Source organism: Pleurodeles waltl, chromosome 2_1 (genome assembly GCF_031143425.1).
Source record: "Pleurodeles waltl isolate 20211129_DDA chromosome 2_1, aPleWal1.hap1.20221129, whole genome shotgun sequence".
Taxonomy (NCBI): Eukaryota; Metazoa; Chordata; class Amphibia; order Caudata; family Salamandridae; genus Pleurodeles; species Pleurodeles waltl.
The window spans coordinates 582,364,279-582,378,367 of record NC_090438.1 but is presented as its reverse complement, the minus strand read 5'-3'; the positions used below and the strand labels follow the sequence as shown (position 1 = coordinate 582,378,367).

General features: G+C 42.6%; 1 protein-coding gene across 4 annotated transcripts in view; it reads right to left on the bottom strand.

Annotated features, from left to right (window-relative positions):
• BBS9 (Bardet-Biedl syndrome 9) overlaps nt 1–14,089 on the bottom strand; it is a 1,749,160-nt gene that overhangs the window by 1,692,545 nt on the left and 42,526 nt on the right. For 3 of the 4 annotated variants that reach the window (XM_069215483.1, XM_069215485.1, XM_069215487.1), the window contains exon 2: nt 6,531–6,653. In XM_069215483.1, coding sequence (XP_069071584.1) covers nt 6,531–6,642 — 112 coding nt within the window. In that variant the 5' untranslated portion in view covers nt 6,643–6,653. Of the gene's footprint in view, nt 1–6,530; nt 6,670–14,089 lie in introns of all 4 variants that reach the window. The other variant, XM_069215484.1, reaches the window with a different exon arrangement.

Sequence of the window (14,089 nt, the reverse complement as noted above, 5' to 3'; positions counted from 1 at the left end):
GCATAAAACTCAATTTGGAAGCCATCTGTTCCTGGCGTCTTACCCCTAGCTAAGTCCCTAATGGCACTCCTAATTTCCTGCAGTGTAATGCCACCCCTCCAGCTGTTCAGCCGCCTCCTGTGTAAGTGCAGTGAGTGGCACCTGGTCGAAGTATGCATGGGTGGTCTCTATAGCATAGTGGAGGGCACTTTTATATAGTCTCTCATACTATTGCAGGAAGTTGGCATTAATCTCCTCCTGTTTGTAAAGGCTGTCCCCTGTGTCTGTCTGTACTTCCATAAGGATCGATCCTCTCTTAGTTGGACACGCTACCCACGCAAGCATTCTACCCACCTTATCTCTCTCTGCGTGAGCCCATGATATGTAGTTCTTATAATCAAAGCAGCAAAGTCGCTCAACTTGGTCTGCTACTATCTCTTTTAATTCTAATAATCTATGCTGGCAGTCTGGCTGTCCTGGTCTATTTTTTCCTCCTCTCTCAACCTATCTTCTGCCTCTATTGTGTCTCTGATCAATGCTCGCCGTATCCCCACAGACTCCACTATACATCTCCCCCACAGCACCGCTTTAAAAGCATCCCTCTAACTAACGGGCTGCTAGCTGTGGCACTGATTTCCATAAAGAAATGAGCAATGTGTTGTCTACAGCTTCTGGTATCAGGTATCTTCCAATGATTCCGGTTTTAATATTTATGTAGGGGTACGCGGAAGGGTGTGGCCCCACCTCAGTGACAGTAATATTGGGTTGTGGTCCAAGACAGTATGGGCCAAATATTCGCCATTATGTATGGCTGAAAACACATCAGGGGAGCAAGGGAAGGAACCCAAGCGTACATGTAGGTCATATTAATTGGAAAAGTACGAGAGGTCTTAGGCATGGGGGTATAGCCTGCGCCATGCATCTATGAGGCCCCATTGCATCTGCCAGGTTGCAAACTATTGTGCCAACCTTGTGATCGGGGAATCATTAAATGGGGGGTGAAATAAGTCCATATTTGGGTCTGCCACACATTTAAGGCCCCCTCCCAATACTATTGACTGTAGAAGGTGTGAGGCCAATCTGGCCGAAAGTTTTGCGAAGAATGACCCTTGGCCGAGTTAGGTGCATAGATGTTGACCAAGACTTAAACAAAGTACTTTGAGGAATTTTGAGCCACGCGGGGCCTTGAAATCAATGCTTCTAAAACGAAATTAATGATGCTCAATCCCCACAGATCCTTCAGAGGGAAGTTTATTCTTGAGGTTACCCCACTTGAAAAGGTGGGCACATCTAGTTACCTGGGCATAATGTTAAATGAAAAAATTTCTTGGAAATCACACATTGCAAAGCAAGCACTAAAACTAAAGCAAACAACAGGGGTTTTAATAAAGGATTTTAACCTCTCGCATACCAAACCAATAAGCCCTGCAATACAGCTACATGAAGCCAAGGCTGTGAGCTTAGCCCTTTAAGGGGCTGAACTGTGGGGCTATGCCAAATCCCAAGAAATGCCGATTTATGAAAATAATTTCCTAAGAAATCTTGTGCCCCCTCCCACCAAGTACTCCACACTGTTTCTCCTTTTTAAGGACCTAGGCATGAAATGTATTGGACATACGGCCCACCTACGTCCCCTTTTGTACTGGTGACGTCTTTGAACTACCCCAGAGCTTGCCTCCTTTACGGTAGCCCTGCAGGTCGTTTTAGAAGCTGACCATTCTTAAAGTATCCCTGGCTCAGACACATCAAAGGGTTACCTTATTTGCTTGGGCTTAGAGAACTCTGGGACTCTCCAACTACTGCCTCCTTTCCTTCAAAAAGTGACCTCAAAAAATTGTATTGGCATGTGGTAGACTCTGAAGATCTGGGGGTTGCACTTCACTCCACACTATCATGTGAATTTGCCAACCTAAAAGAGATGTGCAAATACGAGGCTTTCTGGGACATAATCACAGTGCCAAGAGAAAGGAAATTGTACTTCCAGATCCGTATAGGCATCTTGCCACTGAGATTACTTACCAGTCGCTGGTCACATGATGAAACAACCATCTGCCCAGCTTGCAAAGCACGCATTGAAAATCTCCCTCATGTCTTATTTGTCTGCCCTGCATATGCTGCCTCTCGTAGGAAATGGCTGGCGCCGGCTTGTAGACTGCTGGGAATTTGCAGGTCCGACATAGCCCTTCGAATTCTCAGATCAGACACTCGCCTGACGTTAGTCATTGCTGTTACTAAGTTCCTTGGGGCATGCTGGATTGTTAGAGCAACATTTTTATCTGTATAATGGTTTTAGCAAGAATGTATTAATTCACAAACCTTCCCAAAGGGACTCGAAACGCTAGATTTAAACTTATAAACTTTTACGTGCTGCACCAAGCCTACCTAACCCCAGCCCGCACAAATAAATACTTTGGTAAAGTTACAGAGTGTTGCCCGAGATGCGGGTTGATTGGCTCGGAGTTCAGCCACATGTTCTGGGAATGTCCCACCCTAGAACCCTTTTGGGCAGAGGTATGCCGGACCCTGACGCATCTCCTGAGTAGGGAAGTGACCTGCTCCATGGCTAACTGTCTCTTACACGCCTTTACTCACTCAGCCAAACACAAAATCACAGATAGATTCCAGGACTTAGCTTTAACACTGGCTAAGAGAGAGATTGCATCTAATTGGAAAAATCCCAGGGGCCCCAGAGTACCAGTATGGAAAAGCGAATTACTTAAATGGGCAAACGCAGAGGGAATGCTTCTCCAGCGTGAATCCAGGAGAGGGATCAGACTTCCTGAAATGGCAGAGGGATGGGAAGTAATAATGGATACACTTAGAGCAGACACTGCACCCTAAGGTTCCCTCAGTTGGCAACATGACGGGCGTGATAATACACAATGAAAGGGGACATGGCTCTCAGCCGTTAATCAAATACTGGAATATATACCCATAACTAAGACGACGAAATAGTAGACCAAATCTCTACCTAAATATATCTAATTACATTTAAAAGATTACATGAGACACTTCGAGAACAATACCAACGTTTGAACATGGTTCTCGGATGAAGGGGTTAGGGAGGGACCGGGAGGGGGGATTGTTATTATTGTTGTTAGCATTAATTTTGCTTAAACATTTAGATATTACCAAGCCAGATTGTTTGATAACATTGCTATACAGATAAAACATGAATAAGAATTGTACCGCAGAGGGAACATATGTATGAGAAGAATCAACTATGTTAAACTCTTAATAAAATCTGGTTTAAAAAAAAAAAAGAATGTATTAATTCACTCTGGGATACTGTACATATTTTATATAACCTTGTGTATTTATTTATTGCTGCTATGTGCTTTTATGGCTCTTGTAGCCGAAATAAGGTTCTCTAGACTGATTAAACAAAGTATTTTTGTATTGACTCTCAAGCTCTGTAATGTCGAGGAGGCTTGAGACTTGGGGCCCGATTTAGATCTTGACGGACGAGTTACTCTGTCACAAACGTGATGGTTATTCGATGCGCCGTATTACAATTTCTGTAAGATATAATGGAATCGTAAAACGGCGGACAAAAAAAATTACATCCTACTGCCTTTCCTTTCACACTCTTTGTACCCCAACAATAACCACATAATTCACTTTACTTTTCTTTCTCTGGCTACTAAGTGAGAGGAGTTTGTAAACACCCACACCATATTAAAAAAATAGGCAGCAATTTATCTGAAGACATAGCCTGACATTAGACGTCTGTTGTTAAAGCGCATAAAACGTGACAAGATAAATAAAGAATTTCAAGGCATCTTCATTTGCTGCTCAGACTTTTGCAAACTACCAAAAATTGCCATGCACCCACCACTGGGTCACGTCCCACAGTTTGGGAAGGCCTGAATTAAAGTATTTTTCTTTTTTTATGAGGTAAACTACTCACTGTACATATAGTTATTGAAGGGTACTATTTTGTTGCATTGTGTTCTGAGTATCTAACTCTCATCACGTAATTCAGTAAGCCTTGGTATGCCTTGACACTTTATCAGTAGGAGTCAAGTGCTAAAGGTGCCATGTCAATGCACATACTGTGGGTAAGACTTTGACATTCTTTTATTTGAGATGAGAATAATGTGATCATATCACAGGTTAGTGCCACACATGTGGGGAAGCAGTCTAAGGCCACAGTATTTTTTTGTTGTTGTAGGATTTCACTTAACCAGTAGACATCCCGTAGTCCACTAGCAAAAGGGATGACAGGAGCTGACTTATTTGTCAATCAACGTTAGGATCCTTGTTAGTGTTTGGCTCTCAACTCCTCTGAATGACGAAAAACAATCATCACTTTTCCCCGACGCATGAACAGTAAAGTCTGCATTGTAGTCTGGCACTGATATGGGTTTCTCTTTTGTGACTATATTTCTTAAAGTATCAGATGCAGTTTTCACTTTTCAACTAAATAAGATCTTTTGTTGTTAATGCTGCCACTTTTAGGATGGCTTAAAATAGTCAAAATATCCCTTTTTGGGCTTAATGTTTAAGATGCTTGCACAATTCATGGTAAACATTCCATATGCCCTTAAAGGTTCTACTTCATTAGACTTTGGGTCAGTCTCATTTAGCTATTGGCTTCTGTTTCTTTGAATCCTTCTGGCACTGGCTTGCAGTATTGTCATTCACATCTTGGATCAGACCACAGGCGTATTTTGAAGTCACCATTTTTCTATTAGCTGTTTAGGCGAGTGCTTCTAACACCATTGGAATGCATGAGGGACTATTTTACAGTCTGCAAGCAGCCAGCTTGCACAGAGAGTGAGCACTGACAAAAGCATCTGAAAAATGTGTGCTACAGAAAAAAGTTGCTTTCTTTTCTGTAACATCCCCTTTTCAGATGTTTCAGTCAGCTCTCACTCCTCAGTGCTGCTACTCTGCGTATAAGCACAGCGGCAATGGTAAAACAGTAATAGAGTATGTAAAATATAGTTCTAAAATAGACTCCATGTTTATATAACAGTCAATAATCTGCCCGGCAGCACTGAGGAGATGGTGCTGACAAAAGCATCTAAAAAATTGTGCTACAGAAAAGAAGCCCTTTTAAGGTCTCGCCTGAGACAGCATGCGCTGTTACTTGCAAGACATTTTGTTAGTTTACAGGGGACTTACAGCCCCCCACTACATACCATTGTTTGGCTTAATCGTCACTCATTTCTTTGCTTCTCCTTGGGCACTGTGTTGTTGCTTCACTTCCCTTTGTCTGTCTGTCTGTCCCTGCCCTGGAGCTTAAACCAAGTACTGCTACATTGTTCTACTGTGTGTCCTTCCAATGCTCACGCTTTCGAAAGTACTTTCTTTTTTAAGTTGCTTTTAGTTGCATGTGATGCTTCTCACATCCCTTCCTCTGCCGTTGGTGTTGCCTGCCATCTCCTTCATCTGGCTGTGGTGTTGCTTGCCCCCTCCTGCTGTCCATCCTCTTGCAGCCCCACCCATCTCTGTCCCACACGTGTTCCTAGCCCCATTTAACTGTCATGTGTTGCTGGTCGCCTCCTGTCCCCCTCCTCCTGCTGTTTGTATTGGGCCACACCCACCCACAATAACAAAACCAAAGCGCTACGACACAGCCAGAAACGCAAGAGGTATTTGGCTTGTCATCTTTTTATTCATGTTGTACAGCAGGGCTGCTGCTGTGCAGTATTGTTGAAAGTTAACAACAAAAAAAAAGTTTTGATGCAGATAGCATTGACTTTTACAGCACTTTTTGTTAATACTTTCAGCCATGCTGCAGTACAATATGGCTTAAAAAGAAACACTGAGAAAGCCAATATATCTTACAAGACTTATTAACTTTGCTAATGCTTTTGTCTACCTATGCTCCCTAGAACACAAACATGATTGCCAATAGTAACTCATGAAAACGTCAATTCTACTGGCTTTGCCAATGTTGTTCATAGTGGAGTTCTAATCGGCCTTTCCAAATTTCAAGGAAGAAGAACTGTCTTCTGCCAACATCATAAGGAAACCAGATGCAGTTTATCAGTTTTGCAAAACGAATTAGGGGCAACAGGTAACTGTGTCATCAAGTCTAAAAAGCGAAATGAGTCGAGCTTCGGTCACTCATCATTCTGTGTTTGGAGCTCTCGGCAATGCGCATTGTTTGCATAAAATGCACATTTACTTAGCATCAGCTATTAGAGTTTAAAAGCCAACAAGCCAGTGGAGTGTCAGTTTTGACGGAGCTGATAGCCAATCAGATGAGGGGGATAGCTCAGCAAAGAATGGAGCAAAAGGAACCCAGTAGAAGTCCTCCTAGGAACCGCTCAGCAGTCCAATCCTCACAACGCATGCACAGACTACAATCATACAAGAAGGGAGGGGAGCAGACAATTGGGGAGTGAACCAGAAGCTAGACTTTGCAAAAGAACCCCCACAACTTTCAACAGAGGCACAGCTTAGCATTTCTCACCGCACAGCTCCACACTCCTAATTTCATAAAATCTTTAACTTAATTTGCCAATCATCAGACGTTGATTCGTCGTTTTTCTGAACAGATCAGCATAAGTGCATCACGTTTTATAATGTGTGTCTACCTTGTCCACTGCCACTGTTGTCAACGTCCGCCACGCATAAACAGCCTTGGTCAAATTCCTCCTGTTCTCCAAGTGTGCAGGACCACCAGTCTCGAGCTTTAAATAAAGACATTCTGCACCGCTCTAAAAAAAGAAAACACTAAAAATATTAATAATAAACACTGCACTAGTGCTGTTATACATGCCGAAATATGGTGTAAGCACACAAATTAATTATTAGGTCTCCTTAAGCAGAATGTCATGAATGTTAGTAGATCTGTAACGTAGCATTTGCTTTAAATTCATCACAACAGACGTGCTCCCAATATTGGAAACTTCCACATTTTTCAGGAGCTGGGAAACAACGAAAGGGACTGAGAATAAAACTGGGGTATGTGAAATGACTATTTGTTCGATATAATTATAAAAAAAACAATAACATGATTGAAACAAAAAAGCTACCAGATCTTATATTAAGATGGCTGCCTTATACTGTGCATGTCAAGTGGTAGATAAGCCTACGGAAACTGGATCGTACCTACACATTCTTGAAAGATGTCCATGTTATAGCTGTCACTGTTTACAATTAGTAGGAGTTCAAACATAAAAGCAAAATCTTTTTTACCTAAACTACTGTGCTAAATTAAAAATAAAAACACTGGTGAACGGAAATTGGTTTGACATTTCAATCATGAATATAGGACTGCATGACATTATTGGTTAAAGTAATTTATTAGCGGCCTTCCTCTGCAAATTCGGATCTACAAGCAAAAAGCCAACAGACACCCAATGTTAGAAATGGGGTCTCTAGTTGGCAGAGGTATGCACCCTGTCAAAGTAGGGACCACCACTCTATAGTCAGGGTAAGTCAGATACACACCCTAAATTAAGGGGTGCTCACCCTCTGGGAGCTTGACACAGAGCAGTCAGGCTTAACTTAAGAGGCCATGTGTAAAGTATTTGTGCAACACAATATAGTAAAAACAGTGAAAATACCACACAAAAAGAATCCACACCGGGATAGAAAAGTAGTTCTTAATTTAATGAGAGAAACAAGACCAAAATGATAACAATCTAATAAGTAGAAGTCGAGATATGAATTTTCAAAGAATATCTGCAATTCTAGTGCTCAGAAATGTATAATGCCAATCGGGGCAATCTAGTTGTGCTTGACTGGGGCAAATCCAAACGTTTAGGCCAACTGCGAAGGAGCGTTGGCCACCTAAATGGGCCAACCTTGTCCTACTGAAACAGTACCTTGTTTTAAAGGGTTGCATCAACATCGAGGATCCAATGTGAGGAGCAGGGGAGACAATGCGACGGCGATGAGTTAGTTCTAATCCGCGCAGTCAGGTGATGGGTCATCATCAAGCCATACAGTCGTTGATCCTCGAGCAGTGGTGTGACATCGAACCCATTAGCGATGAAGGCAATGCGTAGTCATCGAGCTACATAGCCGGCGATGCAAAGGTGATGCACCAGAGCCGATTGTAATGTGTCGATTTGGAGCCACACAGTTTCCGCTGCAAAGTCCTTGTCCTCAGCGGCAGCAGCGATGCATCGGTGTGGAGGAGGGATGCACGGCTCGGATCAGCGCAGTGACGGAGATGCATGGATTTCTGAAGAACACAGCTGCAGAACCCACTTCCAAGGGCCCAGGAATGCATTGGCACCACTTGGCAGGATAGGACTCCTAGCTGGCAGAGTCCAGGTGCTGTAGGTGAGTTGCAGGCAGTCCTTGAAGCCCTGAGATTGCATAAGAACAGGAGGCAAGCTCTTTGAGTCACTTGATTCTGGGGATGTAGAGATTCAGGTCCAGTCCCAAGTAGGGCAGCTGGCAGAAGGGCGGGCACTACAATGAAGAAGTCCAGCAGAGTGACAGATCTTTCAGTAGCACAGCAGTCCTTCTTCCTATTTGAATGTCCTCAGGTCCAGAAGTGTGCAGACTAGGTAGGGTCAGACATCCATTCTTATAACCAGTGGTGCCTTTGAAGTGGGGGTGACTTCAAAGAGGGGCTTTGAAGTGCACACAGGTCCTGCCTTTCCTGCCCTGGCCACAGACACACTACAGGGGGGTATGCAGCTTTTTGTGTGGGGACAGACACAGCCCTATTCAGGTGCAAGTGCCAGCTCCTCCCTCCCATTTAGCTTTACCATTAAAGAGGATTTATTATTACAAGCCCATAGGTACCAAACATGACTTCCATACTCCTTCTCAATCAGGAATTACACTTGACAGGGGTATTAAGAAATCCATAATGTTATCATATGAAAGGGGTAGGCCTCACAGTAGTGAAAAATACATTTGGGAGTTTTTCGCTAAGAGGACATATAAAACTTAAAAGTACATATCCTGCCTTTTAGTTACATAGAGCCCTGCCCCATGGGCTACCTAGGGCCACCCTTAGGGGTGACCTATATGTAATGAAAGTGGGGTTTAAGGATTGGCAAGGGGTTTAAATGCTAAGTCGACATGGCAGTGAAACTGCTAATACAGGCTCTGCAGTGGCAGGCCTGAGACATGCTTAAAGGACTACTTCAATGGGTGGCACAATCAGTGCTGCAGGCCAACCAGTAGCATTTAATTTACAGGCCCTGGGCACATATAGTGCACTTTACTAGGGACTTATAAGTAAATTCAATATGACAATTGTGGATATATCAATGTTACCATGTTTTAGGGGGACAGCACATGCAGTTTAGCACTGGTGAGCAGTGGTAAAGTGCCCAGAGTCCTAAGGCCAACAAAAACAGATCAGCAAAAAGTGAGGCACAGCAGCCAAAAAGTTTGGGGGAAGACCACCCTAAGGCTGTCAGGTCTAACACCCAAGCATAGAGAGAAACACAAGTGCACTCAAGCACACATGGGAAACAAAAGAGATCCAGGTGCCTAGACACATACTAACAGACATCAGTTCACACACACCAAGAGACACTCATACACAAACACAACAGAAACACATCCCTCCATGAACAGAGGCTATAAGGAACACAAGAGCCTCTGCACATGGAACTAAAGATGTAACGACTAACCATACACACAATGATATACAAATGTCATCTGTAGATATAGTTCAAACCTGCATCCAGGCAGATCAACGCACACACAGCCTCCCCTATACAGGGGGCAACAGATTCACAGTTACCTATGCACACTAGAGAGCAGGCATAAGGACTCAAGGCACTCAAACTAAAAAAGATATGCATTGTATTGTATGGTATTGCAACACATATATAGCGCTTTCTGCCCCTACATGGGGTGCTGACCTGCTTGCCTACATGGGTAGCATGCTACACAGAGTAGGGTGTGTGGTTGGAAGGATGTTGTCTTTGTATTGATCTTATGTGTGAAGTATTTCAATGATGTGCGTGATAACCACCAAGGTGTAGTTATCGTGTTATGAGACGCAGAGCTTAACAGTGTAATGGATGACATGTACCACACAGCAACCAGGCAACTGGAGATAAGACAAACAATGGAGAATTCAATTAGCAAATGTGGCAACCATCTTACGTGACACATTTACCAATTTGTGTTAGAGCACAAACAGATATTCGCTTAGCACGGTATACTTTTATATAGTTATCAAAAACGTATTGCTTGCTAGACATGGCAATATGCATTTATAGAGTTTTAAAGTTTTAGTTCTGTCACTCGATTATGCACAAAAAACAAGGCGAAATCATAAAATTCCCATCAAAAATATGCAGAAAATGTTAGCCATATCCGGTGCGACTGAACAGGATGAGATTAGAGATTAGCAATTTCATGTGAAACGTTTTCAAACTTCATAAAGCTTTTACTGAAAATAATGGCTATATTAGGAAATGCTTAGATTTGTCAAACTTGCCTGTCCTTGAAATATGCATCCAGAATTAAGTAATTAGGGGATAGTCCGTTCATTCTTTTGAAGACCTAGGTCGAGAAGGTTTTACAGGGCCCTATTTTTAGCAGATAGTCAGACAGACAGAAGATGGTCGCGGGAAGGAAGGGGTATATGCTGGAAATTCATAAAGAGTCGTGGTGGTGATATTTATGACCTTATCCAGTTGGGAAAAAGGAATGCTCGGAGAGGCCCAATAGTAAACTGTTAAAATAGTCCAACTTGCTGAAGACTTGTTCAGAGATGTCTTGGTGTGAAAAGGAATGTCAGAGCAAATTTAGTGGATGTTCAGCAGTTGGTGTCTAAGAGCAGTCGCAGTAGTTGATATAAAGAACCCCAAGCACATAGTATGATAGAAAATTACGGCAAGAGGTCTGGCTGATAGTGTTCAAAGAAGACTGTTATGGGAAATTTTAAGAGGTGTGAAAGCTGTGGGTGCAGTTTTAGCAGGAAAAGATACATTCTGTCTTTGAGGACTACAGCATAAGAACCTGCTGTGATGCAAGAGATACAAGCTGAAAGCAGGGCCCTATGTTTCCAGCTCATCAGGCCTTCGGCATATTAGTTAATTGGACCCTCTCCCATCCCCCTGCACATTAAGTGGGAGCTTAAGGTTCGAGTCAGTGGTGTGATCACGAAAGCTGCAAGCTTGCTCGTGCCTCCCACAACCCAGTTTCACTCTGCAGTAATCCTAGCGCTTCCCTTGAGCTTGCAACACTCCAGAGCCCATGCTCTCCCTGCTGCCGGATAGTTGGTAGCGTGGTGTGGCGGTGGGCAGTTGCATGTGGAAGCATCTAAGTGCTGGTACTTTTCAGTGATAAAGGCAGCACCGGCACAGCTTGCGGCTCCTATTCAACCACACATTTAACCTCTACTAACTTACTGTAGCCTCAGATTCCCAGGAGAGCACTAGAATGGGTCGCTGGTCTGCTACTGAGGCCATACCAAGGGAACTGCGCGAGAACGCAGAAGGAAACAGCAGCCAGAGACACTGCGGAAAGAAAATCCATGGAAACCCAAGGTAATAGTTCACTTCCTTTTGCACCTGCCGAACTTAGTATTTGTCTTCCAAAATTTAGCACCTGTGAGCTACAAGTGTGTGCTTTTTCAGCATTAGTCTGACTTTTTGATCATTATGCAACTTGGTGAAATAAGTGACCTAGTGATTTTGTGACTTGGTGAGCTAATGATCTGGTGAGAAAGGAGGTGATGGGCAGTAATCATCAGGAGACGTCAACAGTGTCTTTCTTCTCTAATGACATGTTGAAAATCGTCATATGTTATATGATAAAGGAGCATCATCACCCTATAATCCTGTTTGGCACAAAATATATTCTCTTCATGAGCTGCTACAGATGTTAGCATCATTCGCCTCAATACCATGTAGACTTCCAAACAGAGGTGTGCAACACAATATTTTGGTCATTCAGACCAACAAAAAGATGAGATGTCTACCAACAAGAAGTTATTGGTAGAAGTTAACTCAAAAACCAAAGAATTCCTTACATCTTTAAAGGACTACCTGGAGTAATGTAGTATGTTACACAACACAAATTTTACTTTTGGCTTGTCTAGAAATATTAGAATCAAGCAGGTCTTCTGATGGAAAAAAATGAAAGAAATAAAGAGAGTGTAGCTCGGTCCACAAACCGGTCAAAGCCCGACTACATTTGCATTATCATTCATTAACACTGTCTGAATAAATGGTCCACCTCAGTCAGAGTCAGCATCACAAGTAACTAAAACAAAGAACCACAGAATTCTGGTCCAACACAGGACACCCACTGAGAGATAATGTGATGCACTTATAAAACAATCTTACTAAAACAAATGTGACAACCCATGTAGCGAAAAATAACCAAGACAACTTCAACTCAAATTCTACAGACTGCACAAGACGTCCCAATTGAAGATTTACTAAGTATTAGACTCCCCGAGTATTTCTCACCTATTTGGTCAAAAGCTAATAATCCTCTTATTTTGAGACAAGATCAGGGTAACAAATCAACATCCTGGTATTTACTGAACGCCACACTAAACATAAAGATGTCTGCCCTTTTAAAACAATCTATCACAATGGACTAGCAAGTTTCCTGTCTGGGAAAAGTGAAGGCTGGCGATCCTCAATCAATAATACATTGAATAAACTTACTTCCATAATTATTTGGGCTCAGAGAGAAGCTAAGAAAATTAATGACTCATGCTCCTGTTTATCAAATGTAGACAATCTTTAAAATATTTCAATTACAATTAATAATAGATGAATTCAGAGGAGATTTAATCAGCAAATATTTCCATATGAAGTTCTGGAGAAACAGAGTGTTTTACAAACTTGCAGAAAAAACCACTGACTCATACGAAAGACTCCAAAACCATTACAGTGAGTGAAGAAATCCATCAGTTACCCTCCCTGGACATACTCAATTACAAGAAATTTGCGAGTTAAAACCACCAGCAGTTCTAAGGAACAGCCAGCTATTGTGGAATGTGAAACCAGGCTCATCAGTATGGTGGCCTCTTCAGATAGCTCATTAAATCAAAGTTCTCAGTTTGTTACCCATTTATCAAACAAGCATTTTCAATGCAAGAGTTCTCGCACTTGCTCGAATTGCAGCTATTGGCGTTGTAGATCCATAACTGGACTTTTCTTGCCACATTAATTGGTCAATCCTGCCGCATAATTTGGTCCTCTCTGCCATATAATTCCAGTGACTCTGCCTCGGTATTCAGTGACAGGAAGTCGGGATTGTCTGCTATTTCTCGAAGCATCTTATGCAGGACACTCATGCACACAGAGGCCCACAAGTTATACATCACACCATGTACAGCACGTTAATCTTCCTCTCTCATCACTAATTGACCTAAAAATTCAATAGGCATGGGCAACAGAAAATGCGGTAACCGGCTACCCCCACCTACTTCCGTGTAATAGCAGGCCACTGCCCGAGGAAATAGTTGAGATGAAACATATAAATCAACATCCAAGAACGCTCTTTGTACCCCCAGCTATGTAATGTAAATGAGAAGCTCTCTCACATGTTAAAACATTATTCATCTGTACCTCCAAGCCATGAAATTTAATTGGAAGGCGCTCTAAATACCATTGTGGACCAGTTCAGAACATCTGAAAGCAGCCATTGTGCTGGCACATTAACATGTCACGCTTGTGTTCTAAAGAAGTCAGCTGGATCATGTGACCTTGTCGCGTAGGCTCTCATTATCCTAATGAGACTAATGGATTTTGAGCAGCAAGATCAATCACAGTGTGGGGGACTGAGTCTGACCCACGGTGAAGGACCCTTGTCGCCCTAAATCCAGGTTTTGCTCCGGCTAACTAGCAGTGCCTCATCTCTCCCAAAGGGAAGAGACAATTGAGCAGCCAAGCGCATGACATCTTAGTACTTCCCAGTGAAGTCGTGGTCACTCAGGTCACAACCGGTTTTCTCATACACAGTGCAGTCTCATATATAAGTGACAAAGGCAGTTTAGGTTGTAAAGATTGGTTTAATAAAACGACTGCATTTTAGATAGCAAAGCGTGAGCTGCAATAACCAGAACTACACAACACAGTAAGATTAAAATAGTAGCGATGAGAGTGAAGCACAAGAATAAAGCTATCATAGTGCAACTAGATTAGGTTCTCTCTAAGTTATAGTCTGAGCACAGCATGTAAAGCTCTAAGCCTGCCTTTCAGGT